We start from the raw sequence: 23,112 nt of genomic DNA, 5'->3' as shown, positions 1-23,112 counted from the left end.
CCATAGTCCCTGCCACAAGGGGTGAATCCCTCCCCGTTGCCAGCTTTGGATGCATCCTGGGGGGTGGAGGCAGTTTCCCCACTGTTTCATTTTTATAAGAGGCAGAGACCAAGATAGATAATGTTCATTTAAAGCCCAGGGGAATGGGATGATTCCTGCGTTGCTGTCAAGGGACTGAAACCACAAGGGTGGGAACCCAGATTCAGAGATGCTGATTAACTAGATTTTTGGCAGTTGTTACTAGCCAATGAGGCCACCCCAAAATGATATAGTCAGGCCAGCCTGTGAGGGTTTCAAGCACATCGTAAATAGAGATTTGTGATTGTTCACATCTTAAGACAGTCCTCCAAGCCCCTATCTCAGAGAGTAGGTTGCTAAAGTAGTAGAAACCCCAGCCGAGGAAGTCTCCCGACCCCCCTCTCAGGCACGGTGACAAAGCAAGTGGACAGGGGAGAGCCTCCCAGTAGGCAGGCTCTGGGGCATCCAGACAGGCTAAGAGAAGGGAGATGACAGATAAAACTCATTATTCAGGCTGGAGGAGGCTGCTTCTTCCTCTGTAACCCATTTCTAAATGTGGCATAGCCCTGTCTCTCTCTTTTCCTTCCCAACCAAATTCCCCTTTCCATATAGGGCCGCCATCTTATCTCTAACTTTAGGTAAGTCTTCTATTTCCCTATCTGCTTAACAATCAGTCAACTATACTGTAACCATAACATACAACATAAAGAAAATGAAAAGCCCATAATCACACAGGGGCCATTTCTCCATTCCCCAGTTTTTCCATTTCTCTCAATTCTCCAATTATTTGAAAGGCCTGACAAAAGACCCAACCCACCTATATAAACGGGCTGCTGTTTAAGGTAACCAGAGAGACAGACATGAAACAAAAAAGATTTTATGCAACATTTATGTTTTTAATCCCATCCTAATTTTGGCTTTATTCCTCATTTCCCATTCCCATTATTTTCTTGGCAATCCAAACTTGGATTTTTTTTTAAACAAATGTTTGAAATCATGATTATCTACAGTCATAACAAAATTTTCTTCTCTTCAAAAGGGGAGAAAACACAGCTTTTATTCTTATGCAGCATTTTCAAACATGCATGTTAATAGATATCTTATAAACTATTTAAAATAAAACCCTTCATCCTTTGAGGTTAATGTCATTGTCTAGTTCACTGACACATCTCCCATAATACATTAATTCTATTCATTTTCATGAATGAGGTGGGAACTATACTAAAAATTAGGATTTTAATCCCTGAGGTGCCAGTTCAAATGGACGAGGTTGCTATTGCAACACAAGATTTTAAAAAATCAGCCTTAAATAATAAGTATGGCTCACGCTATTTGGATCAGAATAACTTCCACAGCATGAAGTCATTTAGAAAATTGCATTTACTGGAGAAAGTTCACCCTGCTGTTCCTAGCCCTCACGCTATGACCACCGTTCCTTTTGTAAAGGAATAACTCATAGCAATGAAGTCCGCAGAAACTCTGAGATCCTCAGAAATCAAGAGAAACCGTAGTCCTGTTTCTCTCATCTCCGTCCACATGGTGGGAGAGTGTTTTGCAGCACCATTCCAAGGCCTGGAAAGGTTGATGAACCGATGGGGTTTTTCTACTGCTCCACAAATCTCATCCCAAAGGAGAAAACGGGGGTGTCCTGCTCATCTCCTGTGCCAGCAGTAACCGTAGCAGAACTGCGTTCAGCTCTCTGTGCCCACCCTCATTGGGGACCCACTCCCTTCGGGGAGCCTTCCAGCAGTCCTGCCCCTAATAGTAGCGGTTCAGGCTCCTGGTCCCAGGCACCTCGGGCTGGCCATTCATCCAGATTTCCCTGATGATGCGCTCCCGCTCCTCCAGACGCTGCGCACGCTCCAGCTCCTCTGCCGAGGTGAACACGTTCTTATTCAAACTCCTCTCGAAGCGGCGGTGCCTCCGGATGGAGATGTCAGACGCTGTGTCTGAGCTGCCATCCTCGCTGTCGCTGCTGTCACTGCTGCTCTCTTGGTCCTGCAGGAACTTCCTCCGGGGACGCCGCCGGCAGTCTGTGTGGCAAGAGAGCCTCATCACCAGGGCAGCCAGGGTGAGGACCAGCCCGATGCACACGCCAGACACAAAGTACAGAGCTGCTCGCTCAGGGTTTTCTGGAGGAGGAGGAGGCAAAAGAGAGCATTTGAGAGAGGACAACTCTACGTGCAGAGAGAGAACAGGACTCCAACCTACCTGCACACCTCTCGCCAGACCCCAAAGCTTTGATGGTTACAGACAGGGCCTTCCCATATGACAAACTGCATAATGTATTCAAGAATATAATTATTCACAAATGGTGAATCTGGATAAAGGGTGTATGGATTCTTTTACTATTCTTTCAACTTTAAATCTGAGATTATTTCAAAATGCAAAGTTAAAAGAAAAATAGCACCTATTATAAGCAAGCAACTATGCTTACATATCACTTGATTAAGCGATGCATCTGTCTAAAGCCTATTTTCGCCTATACTAGAAAAATTTTTGCTTCTGCATTTGCTCCTACAAGCCCTTGACTAAACTTTTAACCACAGTTGTAGGCACCTTATTCTTCTCCTCTTCCTTCTTCTCTTTCTCTTCCTCCTCCTCCTCTTCCTCCCCTTCTTCTCGACAAATTTATAAATAAAACCAAGGACAAATGGTGTCTTTCATCCTAAATATACCATCACAGGCCTTGTCAACAAATGTAGGCAGCTTCTAAGATGCCCCCAAGTCATGGTATTCACTCTCTTATGCAAGCCCCTCCCCCTTGAAGGCTGGACTTAGTGGGCTGAACCCAGCGACTTGCTTCTAACAAATAGAATATGGCAAAAGTGATGAAAGAGTCCAAGGTTAGGTGACATAAGACTGGTTTCCTGGTTTCCAACTTGCTCATGTTCACTCTAGGTTTTCTCACTTGTTTGCTATGATGAAGCCAGCTGCCATATGGTGAGCTGGCTTCACATTGCAGAGAAGCCCACATAGCAAGGAACTAAGCGTGGCCTCTGCCTAATAGCCTGCAAAGAACTGAATGATGCCAGCAGCAATGTCAGCGAGCTTGGAAGTCAGTCATTCCCTGGTGAAGCCTTGAGGTGACCACAGTCCTGGTCTTGCAGCAACCTTGTGGGAGACACTGAACCAGAGAACCCAGCCAAGCCAAACCCAGATTCCTGACCACAGAAACTGAGAGATACTAAATGTGTGTGTTTTAAGTCACTAAGTTTTGAGGTAATTTGCTACACAGCACACAGCAATAGGTCATTGTTACAATCACAGATTAAAAGCCAGGGTAGGCATTTTGGAATGACCTCATCAGGTTAACTTGTGGGGAAGGAATTTGAGCTCTTCCTTGGTTAGGGAAAAAAAAAAAATCATTCTGTTGATGAACAATATGCTTAGTGGGCCCTGTGATGATCCTTGTATGATGTACTCAGCAGAATGAAACCCTTTGGGTGAACAGCTTTTCCTTTCTAGGTAAATGTGAGAACATGGGGATATGCCTGGCCTTGAGTCATAGAGCACTGTCAATCTGACAGGACCCATGATTGACATAAGCAATGTCGTTTTCCATAATCTATATTCACTGGTAAGTATGAATTAAAATATACATTGTTTTGTGGGTTTTTTAAGAATATAATTGGGACAATATATGACACATATTTGTTTTTCAAATTTAAGAATATTTCTTAGATTTCCAGATATGTCAATAGCATTCTTTTTGCCTGCTGCATAGTGTTCTGTAGTATAGACCTATCATAGTTTATTTAACCATTTCTTTATTGATAGCATATAAATTGTTTCCAATTTTTTACTATTACGATCAATGCTAGAGTCAATGTCCCTGTGTTCTTGTACACATCTCTTAATGAACACAGATTTCCATAGGTTAGTTATCTAGAAATAGAACAGCTGCATCAAAGGGCACAGGCATTTTGAAGTACAATGTATTCTAAATTATACCCCCAAGAGTCTCTATAAGTCTAAACATAGCACATGGAATGTATACGCTTATGATCCCATCTTCTCTCTGAAACCCCCACCAATATTACAGGGATGTGAATAAATAAATACAAATCATAGGTACGAGGAGAAGAGTAGAGAAGAAATGAGAAAATATGAACAGTCAATACAAGAGTAATCAACATACAACGTAAATGCAGTGAAAGAGAGTGACATTAGCATCATGGCATGTGAGACATCCCTACCTCTTGCTCCTGCCCCCCACCCCCCACACTTTTTTTAAACAGCTAAATAGGCACACATCCACAAACCAAAGCATCTCTATGGGCGTTGTGTGATCCAACAACATATGCCAAGGGACCTGGGAGGAGTGTCGCCCACCTGTTCTTTTGTAATAGGCAAAGATAGGACCTACCCCAAATCTTCCCAGAGCAGTTGGGGAAAAAACTAGAGAGTGCCAACTTGGGCAGATACCCACAGAAGAAAGAGAATTTGTAAATCCATCTCGTCAGAGTGGAGATTCCAGCACACCATTGGAGCAACCAAACAAAACAAGTTGGGATTCAGCAGAAAGGAGAAGAGAAACTTCCAGCACTGAAAGTGACACAGCAGAGAACTGAATGATCCCATGGTGACCTCTCCACAGGGGGAAAAGGAGAGTAGTGTGTGTGTGCGCGGCTACCCCAGCTGTGATGGATGCTGTAGGATGAACCCATTTCTCTTCAGCAACACCCAGATCACCGTAGCGGGACCTCCATGACTGGAGGTAGGGAGGATATTGAGAAAGAAGCAGATACAAATATCAAAGGGTATTAAAGTGACGTGATTCCTGCTGACTTCACTCAGGATTTCAGCAGGAAGTTTACCAATAAACCTCTGGGAGAACCTCAGGCACGAATCTACCCACGAGCTGGTGGGCAGCCCCAAACCCCCATATGATAAACTCACCCCCCCCCCGCCCCCGCAGTGGCTCCTTGTGTGAGTTCCAAGATTAGCAGAAGAGTGAATTAGGTAAATGGAGTGCCATCAGAAAAACAGACCAGGATCTGTGGGCAAGAGAAAAATTCAGAAACTTGAGCTATAGCTCCACCTTCTGGGAAACAGGAAAGAGGTTTCCAGCAGCCAGCCAGGTGAGTTGTAAGAACCAAAGGTATAAAAGTTTAAGAATTCTGTCACAAAAGCGAACAAGAAATGCACAGCAGGTGTATAAATACAAGGTCAGAGAGAATCCCAGATATAACAGGATCAACAGTTACTCCATCTGAAGGCAACTAGTAAATATTTGAGGAGGTGTCTGCTCCATCAAAGGCAAAATTAGCAATACAAAACTATAAGGAACATAAAGAATCAAGAAAAAAAAACTAATCACAAAAAGATATTAATCCTTAAATAACTGAGCTCAAAAGCAAGCACAAAATCTTGCAATATACTGGATAAAGAATGCAAAATAGCTGTTTTGAGAAAATGATAAACTACAAGAAAACACAAAACACAATTCAACAAAATCAGGAAAAAAAATACATGAACAAAATGAGAAATTTAGCAAAGAGATTATATATATATATATATATATATATATATATATATATATATATATATGAAATACTGCAGCTGAAAAATTCAATGAATTAAATGAAAAGGTCAGTAGAGGAAATCTGAATGGGGATAGATCAAATGGAAGACAGAATAAGTGACCTAGATGATAGGAATTTTGAAATAACCCAATTAGAGGCAAACAGAAAAAAAAAGAATGAAAAAAAGTGAAGAAAGCCTACATGATCTACAGGGTTCAATCAAATGTACAAACATCAGCATAATCAAGGTTCCAAAAGGAGAATGAAGAGGAAAGATGAGAATGCTTATGTAAAGAAATAATAGTTGAGACCTTCCCAAACCTGGGGAGAGACTTAGATATCCAAGTTCACAAAGCTAATATATCATTCTTTTATTTCAATGCAAAAAGACCTTCTCCTAGATACATTATAACAAAACTGTCAAAAATCAAAGAAAAGGAAAGAATCTTAAAAGCCGCCAGAGAAAATATGACCTCCAAAGGAACCTCCTTTAGGCTACTAGCAGATTTCTCAGCAGAAACTCTACAAGCCAAGAGTGGGTAGAATGACCTATCTTAAGTGTTGAAAGAAATGCCAGCCAAGAGTACTCTATCTGGCAAAGTTAACCTTCAGATGTAAAGGAAAAATAAAGACTGTGTATACACATTTTAAGAAAGGCAAGCTGCATTAAAATTTTAATACTCAATATATACCGATAACAAAAGATGAACACAAGTCACATTTGACTTCTGCAATTACAAGAGGTGCTCAAAATGGTTACCACCAACGTCCAGATACTTCTGATTACAACGATCTACTGCTTGAGCAACATTGACCAAAGTGACCACTTGTATACATTTTTTTGGCACCCCCGGTATTATTCATGGCAGCATTATTCATGGTAACCAAGACATAGAAACAATCTAAGTGTCCATCAACAGATGAATGGATAATGAGAACATTATACACACACACACACACACACATACATATAATGGAAAATTCAGTCATAAAAAAGAAGAAAATCCTATCATTTGCAACAACATGGATGGATCGTAAGAGCATTATGCTAAAATTGAGATAAATTAACGAAGACAACTACTGTATTATACCACTAATATGTGGAACCTATAAAAGCTGAACCAGTAAAAACAGAGTAGAATGCCGGTTACCAGGGGCTGGGGGTTGAGGAATTGGCAAAATGTTGTTTAAGGGTAAAATTTGCAACTCGTAGCTAAGTAAGTCCTGGAGATCTAATGCACAGTGCAGTGATTATACACGACAATATTGTATTATAAACTTTAAAGTTTCTAAGAGACTAGATCTTAATTGTTCTCACCACAGAAAAAGAGATAATAATTACGTAAATGTGAAAGAGGTGTTACCTAACACTATGATAATCATATTGCAATATATAAATGTATCAAATCAACACATTGTTATCTTAAATCAACAATGTTATATGTCAATTATATCACAATAAAAATAAATAAATGAATGAGTGCAGTGAAGAAGGCTGAAAGCAAACTCTGTCCCATTGATACTCAGCAAACATTGAGAGGACTGAGGGGGCTTAACAATCCAGCAGGGAAGCTGACCCACCTGTTTTATTACCAAAAGGAAGTGCTACTACCAAAGCATTAAGAGAAATCTCTAAAAACACAAAGGTGAGTGGAAAGGCTGAGTTCAGATATGGGGATCTGAGAAGGCTTTCTAGAAAAAAATTCCCAAATCCCTTCTTTCTTTCTTCCTGACTCTTTTCTCCTGCCCCTCCCTTCCCCGCATCCATCTATCTATCTAGTCTACCTGTTTTCCTCCCTTTTTCCCTCTTTCTCTTCTTTCCTTCCTTCCTTTTCTCATCCCATCCTTCCTTCCCTGTGAGTGTATATCTCACACTGTGCCCTCACCCCCACCTATTACACAGGTTATTTCTGAAGATGGTTACTGAACTATCTTAGAAACCACTGTTCTCCCTCTAGTTTAACTAATCCACTCTGTCCTGCTACCTGATCAGAAAACATCCTCTTTTGCCTATAGCAGTCTCAGACATGGATCCCAAAAGTAAAAGCAAGCAGAAAGAGCAAGGGAGTTTACTGGGCCTCACCGGCTCCTGAGCAGGTGACTCAGGGCTGATTTTCAGAGCTGATATGATTTGTGTTGTTTCTCTTCATCATTCCTCTAAAAAAATCAAAACTGTAGCTCTATCATGGTTGTTTTTTCTCTCCTCTGCTCCAGGTCACTTCCTCTTGGCCAATGATCTGCCCCAGTCTTGAGCAGATCCAGACAGCTGTTAATTGCCCGGGAAGCAGAGTGGGGAGGGCTATTGTCGGTTGGTTTCCCTCAATGAATAAAAATAAATGTATTGCTATATCTTGCTTCCTGCAGGGTCATTGTTTCCCTGGGCAGGAAGAGGCCCTATGTGGAGGTCTTAGGGCTAATTTCATTTGCACCCTCTGAGGTCAGATCATATGAGCCCAGCAGATTCTGCAGGACAGAAGAGCAATACCAGCCCAGGCCAGGTCAGCTGGTCTCCATGCAAGTGGAACCTTTCCCCTGCCTGGACTTTCTTGTTGGTCCCAAAGATTGCAATGCCTTCCGTGGAAAGGAAGAAATTTTAAAAATAGGCCTTAAAGATAATAACGGGGCTTGTGTGGAATCAGGAAGTATTCAGCATCATCTCTTCTCTGAAATCTGAATGCACTGCAAGGATGTCTCTTTATAGGATTCTGTCCCTTCTCATAGAAAAGCAAAGACTCCCGCTGCTAACAATTCTGCCCTCTCTGAAATGCTGGAGGAAGTTTCCTTCCTTCCCCTCCCATCCCTGACTCATTCTTCCTCAGGAATAAGTAGCATTGGAAAATCACTGTCCTCACTAGGCTGGCTCTGGTGCATGTTCCTTTGCTTTCACCTCTTTCATCTTCCCTTCTCTTCCCTTAGCCCCGTGAGCCCCAGCAGTAGGCATCCCAGAAGAGGCCTTCCATTATCCTACCAACAGCCTAATCTACTCTCTTCATTTTTCTTCACTTGTACTGGGACAGGCCTGCTGGCCTACAAACCTAGGACTCAAGGGAAGATGGGTAGAAGCCCTGACCCCTTCTCTGATCTGGCTCAAACACTGCAGAAGTTGATACTGTATTTTGATACTTTTCCGGTACCTTGAGTCTTAGAAAAGAGGAAGAATGGGATTAATTAGCCCCATCGATTTAGGCAGCACTTTATGTAGTTGTATTATAATTAGTTACAAAACCATTATCTTTCCTACATGACAGTAAGAAATTTGAGGGCAGAATCCATGAGTCACTGGATTTCCAGAGCATCTAGCACAGTGCCTTGCTCATGGTGCATATCTCACAAATGCTTGTTGAATTAAATCATGAATACACAATTTCTAAAAGTCCAGTGAATAAATTTATTATATATGGACAAATATGTATATAGATGTATGCATGCATATATATGCAAGTGTGCATATAAATATGCATGTATATACATATTGCAATGTCATAAAATGTATGACATCTTTCTCTATTGGTCCATCATCTTCCCCTCTATCAGCCTAACAATGGCTACAAAACTATTCTATCCCATGAGTGCACCACAAATTACAAAAACAGTTTCCTATCTTTGGGCATTTAGGTTGATGCAAATTTATATACATTAGTACAACATTAAAAGAGTAGGGGATGGAAAAAAATTTATCATATCACCATAATCTCACTACCTGAATATGCAGTGTAGTGAGGTGAGTTTTCTTCTGTCATTTTTCTCTCTCATAGAAATATTTATTTCTATTTACTTGGTTATAGTTGGGATATAAATACAATTTATATATTTTTATCTGGATATACTTTTTTGTCTGCTTTTAAGACTACTTTTTAGAGCAGTTTTAGGTTCACAGCAAAATTAAGAGAAACATACAGAGATTTCCCATATACTCCCCACCCCTACACATGCATAGCCTCTCCCATTACCAACACCTCCTGACAGAGGGGTACATTTGTTTAAACTGATGAACCTACATTGACACATCACACTCACCTGAAGCCCATAGTTTACACTAGGGTTTACTCTTGGTGTTGTATATTCCATGGGTTTGGACAAATGTATAATGACACATCCATTATACTATCATACAGAGTGTTTTCACTGCCCTGAAAATCATCTGTGCTCTACAGATTCATCCTTCCCTCCAAGGGTATACATTTCATACAATATATAACACCTTTCTTTATCGGTCTATTGCAGGGGTGTCCAAACTGCAGCCCATTGGCCAACTGCGGTCCACAATCCATTGTTAATTGGCCCGCAGCAAATTCCAAAAATATATTTAGTTTACTTAAATAAACCAGGTGAGGCAATACGTACTTCACCTCGAGTGAGTGGCCCAGCTGTTTGTGTATTTTACCGCATATGGCCCTTGGTAAAAAACGTTGAAAAAAGTTCGGACACCCCTGGTCTATTGTCTTCCCCTCAATCAGCCGAACAATAGCTACACAGTATTTTATCAGGTGAATATGTCACAAGTTACAAAGTTTCCTACCTTTGGATATTTAGGTTGTTGCAATTTTTTTTTAATTAAAAATAATGATGGAAGAAATATTTTTGTGCTTAACACCCCTTCTTTTTGCTTGTTTATGTCTTTCATTTACTGCCTTATGATGGATTCTCAGAAAAGGAATCTCTGTGTCAAAAGGATACATATTTTTATTCCTCTCGATACACACTGCCAAGTCACTTTTCAAAAGTGACACATTAATTAATCTTGCCATTAGCTGTGTATGAAAATACCATATTCACCAAACCCTCTCCAGGAGGGGATATTCCAATTATTAATTTTTCCCCCCAAATTTTATAGGTCAATAAGTGATCACTTTATTTATTCCACAAAAAATTTACAATGCCTTTGGGGCTAGAGACAGCAAGGTTCTGAACCCTCACGGGATTCCCAGTATAAAGGGGAATAATATAAAACAGAAACTACAGTGCTTTCGAAAATCCCCAAATTTGTAACTATCAGTTGAATTATGGTGGGTTAGGCTTCCTCGCTGCTGAAAGACCACCTCATTCATGACAATCTCATAGGAAAAGTGATTCATTTTCTGGCTTACTACTACCCAATCCACAACACTGTACTTGCAAAGAATACTGGTTAAATAATAATAACAACAACAACAACAACAAAAACTGACACCCCCAAAACGCCTGCATTGAAAAAAATTACTGTAAGCAAAGTCAAAAAATAAATGCCAAAATAGGAAACATATTTGAAATACGTAACAGAGACAAAAAAAACTAATGCATAAAGAGCACCTAGGAGGAGCATTAAGAAAAAGAACAACAATCAATAAAGAAAATGGACAAAAGATATGAGCAATTCACAGAACAATAAATATAGATGGCACTTAAACATATGAAAAGATATTTAAAAGAGGGATTGGCACACTATAGCTTCCAAGCCAAACCTGCCCGACTACTGTTTTATTATTGGCACAGAGCCAAGCACATTCATTTATGTTTTGTCTATGTCTGTCTCATGCAATACTGCAGAGTTGAGTGGTTAAAACAGAAACCATACAGCTGCAGAGCTGACAATATTTACTATATGATCCTTTACAGAAAAAATTTGCTGACCTAGAAAAACAGAAATTAAATGACATTTAGATATTGTTTTTCGTCTAACAGATTGTCAGAAATCCAACAGTTTGAAAATACTGTTGCAGGACTTTCTCATACTTCTTATAAAGAGTAAATTGATAAAGCTCCTTAAATTGCAATTTGGTAATATTTATCTTAATTAATACTGTATATACACTTTGATCCAGCAATTCCACTTTTGAGAGTTTATTCTAGGAATGTATTTGAACATGTATGTATGTGACAGTTATTTATTGCAACAACTCTGAAAAGATCTGAACCATTTCCACTGGCCATCAACAGCAAACTGGTGAAACTGTGGCTCATCTATACAATGAAGCAGTATGTAGTTATCTAAAAGCATGCAAAAGTTCTCTATACACTGATACAACATATCTGCACAATATATTGTTCAGTGAAAAAAGCAAAGTACCAAACAGTATGCACACTATGCTATGTTAAAAGGGGAGAGGATGAGACTATAGCTTCATATTTTCTTACATTGCACAAAGAACTCTGGAAGGATGCAGAGAAGCCTGGCGATGGACCAAACTTGGGGACTGGATGGAGGGGGTTGCTCTGGGGTAAGACTTCTCACTATGTCTTTTTATATTATTTGATCATTGAGCCATGTTCATGCACTGATGTATTCAGCATCTAATAGGTGCCAGGCACTGTTCTAAGTGCTGCGGATATAGCAGTCAACAAAAGAAAACAAAAAATCTCTGTGCTCCTGGAAGCTTACATTCTAATTGGGGAGATAGACAGTAAACAAGATAAATAAAATAGGTAGCATGTTAGTTGGTGATAGGGAGAAAACAGGACAAATAGGTAGGAGGATTTGAAGTGTTTAACGTATGCTGGAGGAGAGGAGGTAGACAGAGTGACCAGAGCACGTCTTGCAGAGAAGGTGACTTTTAAGGAAAAACATAAAGGAAATGGAAGAGTGAGCATGGAGAATGTATTATCAATTCAAAACATTAAATTAAAAAGAGCAATCATTCCATTTAATCTTTCTAACAACCCCATTAGAAGTTATTAATAGGATTATTAATATTAATGACATTATGACCTTCATGATAAATTATTATATTATGCTCCAAAGGAGTTGCTTGCAAATAGTTGAAACAAGAAATGCTAACTCCTGGCCATATTACCCAAAGAGATATACAGATTTAATGCAATCCCCATCAAAATCCCAATAGCATTTTTTAAAGAAATAGAACAAAAAAAATCAATAGATTCGTATGGAACCACAAAAGACCCCAAATAGCCAAAGCAGTCCTAAGAAAAAAATAACAATGCCGGAGGTATCACACTCCCTGACTTCAGCTTGTACTACAGGGCAACAATAATCAAAACAGTACGATATTGGCAGAAAAACAGACACACAGACCAATGGAATAGAACTGAAAATCCTGGAATAAAACCACATAAATATGGACAGATAATTTTTGACAAAGAAGCAAAAAGCATACAATGGAAAAAAGACAGCCTCTTCAATAAATGGTGTTGGGAGAATTGGAAAGCCACGTGCAAAATAATTAAACTGGACTGCTATCTGTCACCATGTACCAAAATTAATTCAAAATGGATCAAAGACCTAAATGTAAGTCCTGAAACAATAAACTTCATAGAAGAAAAAATAGGTACTAAACTTATGGAACTTAGGTTCAAAGAGCATTTTATGAATTTGACTCCAAAAGCAAGGGAAGTAAAAGCTAATATAAATGAATGGGACTATATCAAACTAAAAAGCTTCTGCACAGCAAAAGAAACCATCGACAAAATAAAGAGGCAACCAACCAAATGGCAGAAGATTTTTGCAAGCAACGTCTCCGATAAGGGGCTAATAGCCAAAATATGCAAGGAACTATACAACTCAACAACAAAAAAATGAACAATCCAATTAAAAAATGGGCAGAGAACCTGAAGAGACATTTTTCTAAAGACGACATACAAATGGCCAGCAGACGTATGAAAAAATGCTCAACTTCACTAATCATCAGAGAAATGCAAATAAAAACCACAATGAGATATTACCTCACACCAGTTAGAATGGCTATCATCAACAAGACAAATAGTGACAAGTGTTGGAGAGGCTGTGGAGAAAAAAGAGCCCTCATACACTGTTGGTGAGAATGCAGACTGGTGTAGCCGCTATGGAAAGCAGTGTGGAGGTTGCTGAAAAGGTTACAAACAGAATTACCATATGACCCAGCACTCCCTCTTGTGGGTATCTACCCAAAAAATCTGAAAACATTTATCCATAAAGACATATGTGCTCCAATGTTCATTGCAGCTTTATTTATGGTGGCCAAGACATGGAAACAACCAAAGTGTCCTTCGATAGATGAATGGATAAAGAAGTTATGGTATATATACACAATGGAATACTATTTGGCCATAAGAAAAGATGAAATAGTACCATATGTGACAACATGGATGGATCTTGAGATTATAATGTTAAGCGAAATAAGTCAGACGCAAGAACCATACGATTTCACTGATATGTGGTATATAAACCAAAAACAACAAAAGAACAAGACAAACAAATAAACAAATAAAAACTCAGGGAGAGACAATAGTTTAGTGGTTACCAGAGGGTAAGGGGGGAGGGGGGTGGGAGATGAGGGTAAGGGGGATCAAATATATGGTGATGGAAGGAGAACTGACTCTGGGTGGTGAACGCACAATGGGATTCATAGATGATGTAATACAGAATTGTACACCTGAAATCTATGTAACTTTACTAACAATTGTCACCCCAATAAACTTTAATTGAAAAAAGAAAAGAAAAATAAAAGAAATGCTAACTCCTCCAATACATATGCTGAGATAGAGGGAAACAAAATATGTGTGAGGAGAACATGGATGGGCACCTAAGCTAAGGTGTGGAGTGAGGGGAAAAGATGACACTGAGAGAGTTCTGAAGACTCGGAGGGAGTTAGTTGAGGACTGGACGAAAGAATTCTTGGAAAAAGTAATGACTGTGCAAAAGCAAAAAAGGGAGAAAAGGCCTGGCAAGTGGTTTAAAAAGACTGCAGTGAAATCTTGGTCAGGGAGGGCTATAACTAAATAAGGGCCTGAAGATGTGTAGGTCAGACACTAAAAGCCCTGGGAAGGCACATAGTAAACTACAGACTAGAGTACCTCAAATCACCCCCATGGCCCTTCTCTCTTGCTTCCTCTACTCTAGAGCATGTTTTTTCAACTTTGGCACTATTAATATCTTGAACCAGTTCATTGTTTGTTGTGGTGGGGTTGTCCTGTGCATCTCAGGATGTTTCTCCACCAGCTAGATGCCAGTAGCAGCCCCCCCACATACACACCCCACTTGTGACAACCAACAATGTCTCCAGATATTGCCTGAAATCCCCCTATAGGGCAAAGTCACCTCAGTTATAAACCACCAGTTTGGAGGTTGAAAAAGCTAAAATTCTCATTTTTCCAGACTCCCTTGCAGCTAGAGATGGCCATGTGGCATAGTCGTGACCAATGAAATATGAGAGTAGACCTGCAGGAAACTACTTCCTATTATTGCCGTCTTTCAATCTTGAATGAAAGCAAGAGCAACAGCAGCCACGTTGTAGCCATGAGATGACAAGCATAAAAGAAAGGCATTGAGAATCACAGAGATGTTGGTCTCTATGTATTTGAGCCAATGGACCAATGCAAGCAACCACCTACCTCCACACTTCCTGTTATGTGGGTAAGATCCTATGTGTTTAGGCCACCAACCTGAGGTTTTCTATTATTTGCAACTGAAAACAATCTTAATTGTGAAACCGTACAAAAGCATTTGGATTTTATCCCAGAGATAATGAGAATCCAATAAAGGATTCTAAAAAATAACAAGAACTGGATCATCACATCTACATTTTGGAAATATCATTTTGCTTCAAAACACTAACTAAAAAGCAAGATCGGAGGCAGGTAGACCATGGAAAACGGCATTATGTCAAGGCAGGCAAAAACATGATGGAGCCTAAACCAATTCAGTATTGGTGGAAATAAAGTGGAGGGGACATATCCGAGGGACATTGAGAAGCAATATGGATCAATCCTAAGCAATTGGATATGGACAGTGAAGAAGATGTATCAAAGGCTAAAAATTATATCTTTGGTGTAGGTGATGTCTTAGATGGTACACAAAAGAAGGAGCATATTTAAAGAGAAGAACAATATTCCATTCTAGTCCAGGTTGAATTTGAAATGCTTATGATATATCCAAGTGGTAACATTCAAGACATTTAAACACATGGCTCTGAAAGTCAGAAGAGTAGGATAGTGGTGATTTTTTAAATACATGTATCATAGATTTCAAAAATTTAAATTCCAATAAAATAACATTACTTATTATAAAAGTAATATCAACGAAGTATAGAATACGTGAAAATATAGCTAACCACAAGAAAATTGAAAACACACAGACACACACTCCTACAACCCCAGCATCCACGTATAATTTGCAATATAATGTGGTTATATATACATGTGAACACACACACATACATGGGATTATACTGCATACGCAGTTTGGTAATGAGCTTTATTCACTTAACAGCATATCATAAACATCTTTCTACTTCAATTAATATTCACCCATTTTTCTGATTTTTTTTTACTATTATAAACAGTTCTGATAAGATCAATTATCCTCACAGTAAAATTTTTACCCATGTCCCTAATTATTTCCTGAGGATAAATTCCTAGATGTAGAATTGTTGGCTAAATGGTATACATGTTTTTAAGGTTTTTGACAAATGTTCCTAAATCATTCTGTAGAGAGGTTTTAGCAATTTACAATCCCATCAGCACTATATGCAAGTACTCATCTCCCCACATTTTCTCCAAAACTGAAGTTATACATTTAATCACTCAAACCTTTGAGAATTTGGTAAAATAAAATGTTAACCTCATTGTTGTTTTCATTTTGCATTTGTTTAATTGCTAGAATTTGAGCTGTTTATGATGTTTTATATCAGCTCTCTGTATTTTTAAGTTTGGCAAACTACTGGTTCTTGTCCTATGTCCACTTTACTTTTGGTATACTTACCTGTTATTGATTTGTAAGAGCGCTTTATATGTTATAAACTTTAACCCTTCTTCATCACGGCTACAATTTTTTCTTAGTTTTCATTTGCCATTTCATTTTTGGCTACATTTTGATAAACATATTTAAAATTATTGGCATGGTCATGGTTTGAACTGGCTATTGTGAAGAATGGGAACAGGATGGATCCAAAAGCAAATAGGAGAGACTGAAGCACTATTCGAAAGGCTCAGCTGAGGTTAGATATCATGAATTTCTAATGACTTTAATCTGTAAAGATGTGGCTGCATTTGGTTACTTGAGTGCAAAGAGAGAAAGCAGTATTCACTTAAGAGTTAGGATTTGCCTGTTAGTTTAATCAGAAGCTGGAAAAGGAATAAGAGAATTACGCACATGTGTATTAGCAAGTGTGTTGCTGAAATGATGGGCGGGGATAAAATGAGAGGTAACTGCTGTGCTAGAAGAAAATAGGAGGGGTCAAGGGCTCCATGAAGTTGAAGTCCAGACACAGCCTAATGAGCACATGACAGAGCTAAAAGAGTAGGAAATTTTCTACAATTTTCCTCTATCATATTTTTTGTTATTGCTTCTGATCCACTTATTCTGTTTTCTTGTTTTAAAACAATGATGAATTTTATGTGTTATAGTCACATTCATATTTTACCATTTCTTTATTCATTTCCTTTATAGGCAGGCAGTGTTCCCCATTGCACTCAGAATCAATTTTCAACCATCAAGTCTATTGATTGGATCGAACACGTTTTATTTTAGCCACTCTACTTTCCATTTCCTTGCATTCCCTTTTTATCTTAGCCCATACTTAAGGAAAGCATTGTCTTCCTACATCCCAAGAAATATTTAATCCTAGAATATGGGGTGGGAAGGGGAAAGGTTGGAGGGGGGAAAGAAACAGCTTTCACAAGATCACAAGATACACAGTAAACACCAGACCATTCAATGAGTTACCACACTTAGTGGTCACAACTCAGAGTCATGCTGGCCAAAATGGAAAACTGCCAGGTACCTCCTGTGCTGAGTAGAGTTCCAAAGTCCAGTACCCTGTTTGCTCTCACATAAGATATTTTCTTGCAACAGCTGACTTGCAACTGTCCTTTGAAGCCTTGGAAATTCCAGACCCTCCCTGGCACCCCCATTTCATTTTGGGGGTGTCTTTCCTGTACAGCTGAGGGGACCATCATTTAATTGCTGGTGAATATGATACCAGAGTTTCAAACATCTCTTTTCCAGCTCCAGTGTCCTTTCTCCCAAGAATAGCTTTGAAAAAAGAGCAAAGCTGGGATTCCTCTGATGGATGGGTACCTGGGGAAGGCGGCCCCAGGCACTAGGCTTCCTTAGGAAGGTGCAGAGCTGACTAAGGACCTGAGAAAGAAGAACCCTGGATTTGAGACATGTGCAGACTACATGTTGCATCTTGCCAGACACAAGGGAGCCAGCCAGGTATGCCCTGAGAAGTCTTCCTTTCTAAAATCAGGCTGCACGTCATACAAGATCCTCTCACAAAGAGAAGCCATGAGCTTCCCTTATCTTCAGCCCTGGCTCAGATTTTCCATTGTAAATAGAAACGTCAGGTTTTGCATCTGAACTCTTAGGTCACCACATATGAACCCTGCTTAGAGAACTAGAAAGTAAAACCTAGTCTTTGCCCAGAGGAAATCTAATCAGAACTTCAGTCCCTTCCTTTTCATACAACATCCCGAGAGACATCAGGTGACACAAGCACAGTAAAAACAAACTATCAAAAAATTAAAAACTCACTCCAGTAGCAGGAAACCAGTCTGGTCATTCAAGCAGGTGAGCATTTGCATGTTCTGTTTTTTTTTAAATTTCAGCTTGATTGAAGAATATTTTCATGTGTTTTAAAACATCTTTTTTCATGTATTATATGAAGAACATCTGTCTTCAAGAAATAATCTTAAGGAGAAAGTCAGCTATCTTTCTAAAATAGTACAACTTTCAACCAAGGATGGGGTAAATATCAGACTATCCCAGACCCACATAGCCTCTCTCTCCATGTCTCCCAGAAGGTTATCAAACACCTCACACAGCCCCCCAAACACAGAGGTGCCCCTCCTGCCACACACACCGGACCTGGACGGGGTTGAGATCCTCTGCACATATATAGCCAGGCTGAGGATACTCCGTCCAGGCCTTTCACAACAGAGTTAAATACCTAATGACAGAAGCAGACCACAGCCCCAGGCTACTTCATTCACTCACTTAAGCCCAAAAGAAAACCAAACATTTTCAGCAAGATAAAGCTCTTAGAATGCCCAACCCCATTTACCAAATTAGAGAATGCCACGCTTAACTCTCAGACCAGATGACCTTTCATTTCAAAACTCAGCATATCAGAGCCCCCTCTGCTAGGAGGCAAGCATTTCTCTCCTGAGTGTGCCCCTAGCCCCAGCCCCAGGCCTCAGCCCTGGCCCAGCCCAGACCGGACTACTACCTGAGACATAGGAATAGGCCGCTAGGATGTTGCTGAGTAAAGCCATTTCCACAGGCTCCCAATCACCGGCTCTGACTCTGTGCTGTGGCAGAAGGGCAGTCTCCACGTGGCATCCGGAGAGCCTCCTGGAGATGCTTGAGCTGGATCAGTGTGGCCCCTCCCTCTCTTCTCTTCTGTTTGGGAACACAAAGTGAGTGATGAGAACACATTCTGCTTTCCTGCAGCTGTGTGCCAGGTAGCCTGGGCTCAAAACAAAGAGCCAATTTCTTAAATGCCAGCCAGCCTTCCCAAGCAGGGATCTAGAGTCTGTCCTCTTTGCTCCACCCAGCTTCTTGGCTTTCAAGGAAATGGCACCTCTTTTCATCTCTGTTTTTCCTGGCTTTTCTCCTCTCTCTTCCCCCTATCCACCCAACTTCCCATTTAGCACTTCTCCGTCACCTTTCCTGATACTTTTTATTTCATTCTCCCTCTGTTTGCCTCTGAGGCACAGCCCATCGTCATGTGAATCACTGCACTGCCACCCCAAGCCCAGCCTGCTCCTCACCTGGCTCTGCTCCCCTGCCCTGACGGCACCTGTGTACTTTGATCAGCTTGTCTCATCCCATGGGTCACCAAACGTGTATCCTTGGCAATGGGGCTGAGCTGGCTACTCCAGCCCTGCTGAAGTGGCTCCCATTCTAAAATGCCCACAGGAACTTGGGAGGTCAGGCCTGCTCCCTGCCCCCAGCTCCACAACTTCACCTGTGACTGCAATGGGCCAACCAAACACACCTGCACTGCCACAGACTGCCCACCGGCAGAATCACATCACCTGGGTTCAGACCACAGATTTGGGATCTCAGTATTCGGGGGCTCAGCCTCTGGCTGGGGGAGCACATTCTCTCCCTAGCTGTGGCATTATCATTACTCAGTTCACTCAGAGAAGCCCTCGAAGAGAGAACCTGAGGATGGAAGGGAAGACAAGTGGCAAAGATCTTGATGACACTTATTCAGTTCAGACCCATTTCCTAACTATCCCCACTCATTCTACCATAGAGCAAATCTCATCATTTCATTTCTGGGAATTTTAGAACAGTTTCTTATGTGGTCCTTCTGCCAGCATCTACTTCTTGCTCAATCTAGCACCCACTCTCATCAACAAGGTCATCCTTATAAAGCACAAATCTGATCACCTCACTTCATGGCCCAATCATTCAACTAATCTCCATTGAAGTTCTTAATACTGTGTTTCCCTGAAAATAAGACCTAACCAGGAAATAAACACTAGCATGATTTTTCAGGATGACATCCCCTGAACATAAGCCCTAATGCATATTTTAGAGCAAACTTTAATATAAGACTCGGTCTTATTTTCGGGGAAACATGGTACAACACACATCCACTTCCACAGTATCTGACTCTTACCTTAGCTCCTAATTCATCTCCTACCCAAGTCTACACCCACACACATACACAGAGATGCAAGCATGCTTAATGCTCCAACAATATCAGATTATTTTTAATTCCCCAAATATACCAAGCTGTTTTATCTTTCCATGCATTTGGTTTTGTTCTTCCTTTGCTTAAAATGCCTCCCTCCCCTTATCTGTCTGGCAAGTGTTTCCTTTAGAGAGAATTCAAAAGTCCTATGGCAGTCATCCCAAAATCCCAATGACTTCTTTTGCAGAAATAGAAAAATCCATACTAAAGTTCATATGGCATTTCAAGGAATCCCAAATAGCCAAAACAATATTGAAAAAGAACTAAGTTAGAAGTCTCACTCTTCCTGATTTCAAAACGTTTTGCAAAGCTACAGTTATCAAAATAGTATAGTACTGGCATAGACAGACATATAGACCAATGGAATAGAGAGCCCAAAAACTAATGCTTACATATGTGGTGAATGATTTTCAACAAGAGTACCAAGACCATTTTATGCGGAAAAAACAGTCTTTTCAACAAATGGTGTTGAGAAAACTGGTATATCTACATGCAAAGTATAAAGTCAGACCGTTACCTCATACGATACTAAAAATTAACTAAAAAATGGATCAAAGACCTAAATGTAAGAACTAAAACTATAAAACTCTTAGAAGAAAACATAGGAGAAAATCTTAATGACACTGGATTTGGCAATGATTTCTTAGATATGACACCAAAAGCACAGCAATAAAAGGAAAAATTGATAAGTTGTACAACTTCAAAACTTAAAACTCCTGTGCATCAAAGGACACAATGAACAGAGTGAACAGGCAATCCACAGAATGACAGAAAATATTTGCAAATCATATACCTGATAAGGGGTTAATATACAAACTATATAAAGAATGCCTTCAACTCAATAACAACAAAAACAACCTGATTAAAACAGGGGCAAAGAACTTGAATAGACATTTCTCCAAAGAAGATATCCAAATGGTCAGTAGCACATGAAAAGATGTTCAACATCACTAATCACTAGTGAAATCTAAATCAAAACCACAATGAGATATCACCTCACACCCAGTAGGATGGCTACCATAAAAAATAAAAAAATAAAAAAAAAACCCCCAAAACAAACAAACAAAAAAGAAAACAACAACTGTTGAAGAGAATGTGAAAATACTGGACTCCTTGTACTGTTGGCCGAAAGGTAAAATTGTGGACTCGCTATGGAAAACAGTATGGCAATTTCTCAAAAATTAAAAATAGAATTACTATAAGATATAGCAATTCCACTTCAGGGTATATACCCAAAAGAACTGAAAAGAGGAAGTTGAACAGTTATTTGTACATCAATTATTATGAAGCATTATTCCCAGTAGCCTAAAGGTAGAATCAATCAAAGTGTCCATCCACAGATGAATGAATAAACAAAATGTGATAGATACATTAATGGATTATTACTCTCATCCTTAAAAGAAAAGGAAATTCTGACACATGCTACAACGTGGATGAACCTTGAGGACATTACGCTAAATGAAGCCAGTCACAAAAGAACAAATACTATATGATTCTACTTACATGATGTATCTAGAATAATCAAATTCATAGAGACAGAAAGTAGAGTGGTAGTTGTCAGTGGTTGAGGGAAATTGGGAAATGGGAAGTTATTGTTTAATGGATACAGAGTACAAAGTTTCAGTTTTGCAAGATGAAAATTATTCTGGAGATGATGGTGGTGGTGGTTGCACAACAATGTAAATGTACTTAATGCTACTGAACTATACAATTAAAAATGGTTAAAATGGTATTAATAAATTTTGTGATATATATTTTATCACAATTTTTTAAACTAATAATAAATTCTAAGTAAAAGATGTTAGTACACTTATGAAAGAAATTAGAAACTAATTGTAATCTATCACATTTACAGATTAACAGAAAAAATATATCACATCACTAGATGCAAAAATGTGTTTGTGTAAAATTTAATAAAAACCCATGATTTAAAAAAAAAAAAAAAAAAAAAAAAAGTCTAGTGCAGTAAAGCTCCAAATCCTCCAGGCTCTTTTCTTTGGCTATCAAAGTATCCAGATATTCTTTTAATATTGAACCTATGTATTATAATTGGAATTATCAGTTTACATGCTTCCCTCCTAGACTGAAGAGGCATCTTATAAATCCTTGTTACCCAAGCACTTAACGAGGTGCCTGATGAAAGGAGATTCTCAGTAAATCCTGGCTGACTGACTAGATGAAACACAAAAAAGAACAATTAGGCATGAGCTTTGTATGCGTAAGTCTCAGAGCGTATTTCTAAACAGGTCTGAGGGTGAGCCACCTTGAAGATGAAAAGGACACTAGGGCTGACTGGCTCTGAGCGGGGTACCAAGCTGAGTACTTTCTCAGGATTAAGAAAGGACCACATGCAAGATGGAAGCTGTACTGTGGCATGGAAGCTTCCTGCAACTCGCCTCATGCCCCAGGTGCTAATGGAGAGGGCTGTAAGAGCCAGAGGTGAAAGGAACAGTGACAAAGAAGGCAGTCCAAGGGTGAGGAAAGACAACCTCTGGATAGTCCACCCTAAAGAGCAACCTCGAAGACCCTCCATGGCCCTCGTGGCACAAGTCAGCCTAGAGCAGGGGTCAGGACATCTTTTTTATAGAAGCCAGAAAATAAATATTTTAAGATTTGAGCGCCATATTGTCTCTGTCTCAACTACTCAACTTTGCCATTGTGGTCCAAAACCCACCACAGACAATATGTAAACCAAGTGTGACTGTGTTCCAATAAAACTTTTATTTTTGAAAATATGTGGTGGACCCAGTTTGGCCCATGGACCATGGTGGGCTAACCTCTGGCCTAGATCTTATTACTCAAAGCATGGTTCAAAAACCAGCAGCACTGACATCCCCTGGGAGTTTGTTAGATCTGCATAATCCTAGGTGCCACCCAGACCTTCGGAATAAAAATCTCATTCTACAAAACACCTAGGAGCGTTTGCAAAGTTCTCTACCTGACCTCTG

General features: G+C 39.7%; 1 protein-coding gene across 7 annotated transcripts in view; it reads right to left on the bottom strand.

Annotated features, from left to right (window-relative positions):
- Positions 1-903: 903 nt before the first annotated feature.
- EVA1A (eva-1 homolog A, regulator of programmed cell death) overlaps positions 904-23,112 on the bottom strand; it is a 46,481-nt gene continuing 24,272 nt past the window's right edge. For 4 of the 7 annotated variants that reach the window (XM_074332231.2, XM_088796072.1, XM_074332234.2 and 1 more), the window contains 2 exons: positions 18,686-18,858; positions 904-2,150 (listed from right to left, as the gene is read on the bottom strand). In XM_074332231.2, coding sequence (XP_074188332.1) covers positions 1,777-2,150; positions 18,686-18,731 — 420 coding nt within the window. In that variant the 5' untranslated portion in view covers positions 18,732-18,858 and the 3' untranslated portion in view covers positions 904-1,776. Of the gene's footprint in view, positions 2,151-17,991; positions 18,130-18,685; positions 18,859-19,123; positions 19,218-19,496; positions 19,627-23,112 lie in introns of those variants that run through there. The other 3 variants (XM_074332235.2, XM_074332233.2, XM_019750343.3) reach the window with 3 other exon arrangements.

This window comes from Rhinolophus sinicus, chromosome 2 (genome assembly GCF_057876585.1).
Source record: "Rhinolophus sinicus isolate RSI-liver-muscle chromosome 2, RSI-T2T, whole genome shotgun sequence".
NCBI classification, from domain to species: domain Eukaryota; kingdom Metazoa; phylum Chordata; class Mammalia; order Chiroptera; family Rhinolophidae; genus Rhinolophus; species Rhinolophus sinicus.
This window is presented reverse-complemented; position numbering and strand designations above follow the sequence as displayed.